Source organism: Camelina sativa, chromosome 11 (genome assembly GCF_000633955.1).
Source record: "Camelina sativa cultivar DH55 chromosome 11, Cs, whole genome shotgun sequence".
Lineage (NCBI taxonomy): Eukaryota > Viridiplantae > Streptophyta > Magnoliopsida > Brassicales > Brassicaceae > Camelina > Camelina sativa.
In genome coordinates, this window is record NC_025695.1 from 35,756,781 (window position 1) to 35,760,298 (window position 3,518).

At 33.7% G+C, this 3,518-nt stretch overlaps 1 protein-coding gene across 1 annotated transcript; it reads left to right on the forward strand.

The window, feature by feature from the left end:
* Nucleotides 1,057-3,003, forward strand: LOC104725239 (UDP-galactose transporter 2-like). The gene is made up of 5 exons (XM_010443865.2): nucleotides 1,057-1,418; nucleotides 1,496-1,680; nucleotides 1,850-2,050; nucleotides 2,151-2,312; nucleotides 2,391-3,003. Exons 1-5 carry the CDS (start codon nucleotides 1,280-1,282, stop codon nucleotides 2,757-2,759), a joined length of 1,056 nt encoding a protein of 351 aa, XP_010442167.1. The 5' UTR covers nucleotides 1,057-1,279; the 3' UTR covers nucleotides 2,760-3,003.

Genomic DNA, 3,518 nt, shown 5'->3' on the forward strand with positions numbered 1-3,518 from the left:
TTGGCTGCTTAAACGAAAAGTTACCAAGACACTTTGACTTTGCGTAATGCAAAAATAACGGCACCATGAAAAGAGGTTCTCTCCCTCCGCCTCTCAATCTGCCTAAGTTGCCGGTCAACAAGCACTACTCTATTTGTGTCATTTTCCGGTCAACATATTTTTTTATACAAAATAAATTATAAACATATTAATTAATCCGACTTTCATTAGAAACCATGCTTTGTAAAAAGATGGATTTCACAAAAACATAGAACAGTTTTAATCAAATTATTTATGAAAGAAGAAAAACTCTTACATAGTTGGTTTACTTCAAAACTAGTTATATAATTTATACGGAAATTTAAAATGACTGTATTAAGATATGTAAACCATATAATATACATTCCACAGGCTAATGATTTATACATTTGAGAATCTCTTTACATTAGTTTCGCCATATATACATATATTTTAAAAATGTAAGATCATCTCAGATATTTATTATATTATTGTTTCATTAACTATTTACGTACGTTTATGTTAACTATAAACTGTATTGAAGATAAATCTTTTTTTTTTAAAAGTCAATTGTTAATAGTGTGACTAATAAGGTTGGGACTGATCGGGTCAATTCAATCCAAAATTAAAGAGTTATTTGTCTAATACTGGATGTGTTTTTAGCAAATATAAAATTTGTTTTAGTTCTATTTTATGATATTTTTTATTTTTTAAATAACTAATTAAACTAAGTCATAATTTTAATTTATATTAGCTATTGAATTTAATTTCGAAAATAAGTAAAAGAAAACCTTACGGCGAAAAAAAACAATTATCAGAAAGAAAATGATTCGATTAACTCTATAATTTTATTTTACATATACTACTTATCTTTTGGATTACATACATTACTTAATAATTATTTATTTAACGTCTCTTAACTTTTTTTCATTTTTCAGCATATAATAATAACAAATAGTAATGATGAAGTTTTTGATGCGAGTAAAGTAAAATAATATTAAATCTACTTTGACAACTTCCTTTTTAAAAAAAACTGTTTTTATTATTTTGGGATTTGAGATTTGTCAGATATTTTCTTAACGTGAAGAGAAGCATTTGTGCAAACTACTACTACTACAAAGACAGAGAGAGAGAGAGAGAAGAAGAAGAAGAATCTTGAGAAGTTGAGCCTCCTATAAAGCGTGAATCTCTCTCTCTCTCTCTCTCTCTCTCTCTCTCTCTCTCTCTCTCGCATCACCGGGAAGATCTCGCGGCGGCGGTGGTGGTGACAGTTTGACCAGAGATGGCGGCGGAGAATGAGAAAAAATCTTCTTCAGCAGTCTCCGATATGGGAGCTTGGGCTATGAATGTGATAAGCTCCGTTGGGATTATCATGGCGAATAAACAACTAATGTCTTCTTCTGGTTTCGCATTTAGTTTCGGTTCGTCTTCTTCTTCTTCTCCGATCTCACCTGTTTTTATCAAAATCGCTTTGAGATCTGATGATTTGTTTTTGCAGCTACGACTCTCACCGGATTCCACTTCGCTTTAACCGCATTGGTCGGTATGGTCTCGAACGCTACTGGACTCTCTGCATCGAAGCATGTACCTATGTGGGAGCTTATTTGGTTCTCCATTGTTGCTAATGTCTCTATTGCTGCTATGAATTTTAGTCTCATGCTCAATTCCGTTGGCTTTTACCAGGTTCTTCCCCTTTTTGATGTTGCATCTCGATCTCGATCACGATCTTTTTACATATAGAACCAAATCCAGTGATGAGTGGCTTTGGGATTTTTGGATTTGCATATAGAAAGAACCAAATAGCTTTGATTTTGAAGTATTTGTAATGAATGGGTGGTTCTTGTGTTGATAGATCTCGAAGCTGAGCATGATCCCTGTGGTATGTGTCATGGAATGGATACTACACAGCAAGAGATACTCAAGAGAAGTGAAAATAGCTGTGGTGGTTGTTGTTGTAGGTGTTGGTATCTGTACTGTGACTGATGTTAAGGTTAATGCCAAGGGTTTTATTTGTGCTTGTGTTGCTATTTTCTCCTCATCTTTGCAGCAAATTGTAAGTTTTCTTTTTTTTTTTTTTGTGAAATTGGTTTTTGGAAGGTTGGAATCAGATCTGATCTATTTGTTTGGTGTTTTCTTTTCTTTGTTGTTGCTAGTTAATAGGTTCCCTGCAGAAGAAATATTCAATTGGGTCTTTTGAGCTATTGAGTAAAACAGCGCCGATTCAAGCTCTTTCCCTCCTTGTTGTTGGTCCTTTGGTTGATTATCTCCTTAGTGGGAAGTTCATTATGAACTACAGTATGTCTTCCGGTTGCTTTGTAAGCATCTCTCTCTCTCTCTCTGTCTCTGCTAGTATTGTTATGTTATTGTTGTCTCTAATGTTCTGTCATTTGCAGCTATTCATCCTTCTCTCATGTGCTCTAGCTGTCTTTTGCAACATAAGCCAGTACCTTTGTATCGGGCGGTTTTCAGCGGTTTCTTTCCAGGTTATAGGTCACATGAAAACTGTGTGCATCCTCACACTAGGATGGGTCCTATTTGATTCTGCAATGACTTTCAAAAACGTAGCGGGCATGATTGTTGCTATTGTTGGAATGGTAATCTATAGTTGGGCTATGGAATTGGAGAAGCAGTCTAATATTGCTGCAGCAAAGGCGTTGAACAGTGTGAAACACAGCTTATCAGAAGAAGAGTTTGGACTTTTGAAGGAAGGTGTAGAAACTACACAATCGAAAGATGTTGAACTTGGCTACACAAAAGGTTAGGAAGATGGATAGAGAAACATAGTCTTCAGGTACAATTTGTTCTGTTATAATATGTGTATGTGTTGTGTTATCTAAACCAAGAGATCGGATCCGCAGAGATTAGTCTAGGCTTCGATCTAAAGTTTACTTGGTTATACAAATGTTTTGTGTTATTTATATCTCTACTCAATTCCATGGAAAATAACTTCAATCACCATATGTTTTTGTTTTACAAAGAACTCAAAGAGTATATTCCTTTATCTTTTTTAGCTCATCTTATAGAATTTATATGACAGCAAACGAAAGAGTATATTCGATTTGGTCACATATTCTCAATGTATTTGTTACTCACCGAGGTTTTCCAAGTGTTGGATTTCATTATACCCGGTTTTTGTAATTTGAATTGTTGTAAATTGTCGAAGCCAATAGGGGAATCTGATTACTCAGAAGTTGAAGTAGAACTAATTGCAACTAACAAATGAGTTTATGAAATTGCAAAATAAGTGGTTCGAGGTCTGGTAATTAAGTTTATCTTAGACCAAACAGATCGGTCGTTTTATTAGTCAGATCGAATCTGAGACCGTCTTAATAGCATCACAAGTTCCAAATAGTTGCATTATAACTTTATAAAGAACTGAGATTTAACCCGCCGTACGCCGCGGCACAATATTTTTAATTTTAAAAATTTAAAATTTATATTGTATTTATTTGTTATTTTATTATTGTTATTAATTTGAAAAATATAAAATTTTACAGGTATTTAATATAAGTATTCAAAGT

Coding starts and splice junctions, on each gene's coding strand:
- LOC104725239 (XM_010443865.2), top strand. CDS start 1,280: ATGGCGGCGGAGAATGAGAAAAAATCTTCTTCAGCAGTCTCCGATATG. Junction 1,419..1,495: donor TGGTTTCGCATTTAGTTTCG/GTTCGTCTTCTT, acceptor TTGTTTTTGCAG/CTACGACTCTCACCGGATTC. Junction 1,681..1,849: donor ATTCCGTTGGCTTTTACCAG/GTTCTTCCCCTT, acceptor TTGTGTTGATAG/ATCTCGAAGCTGAGCATGAT.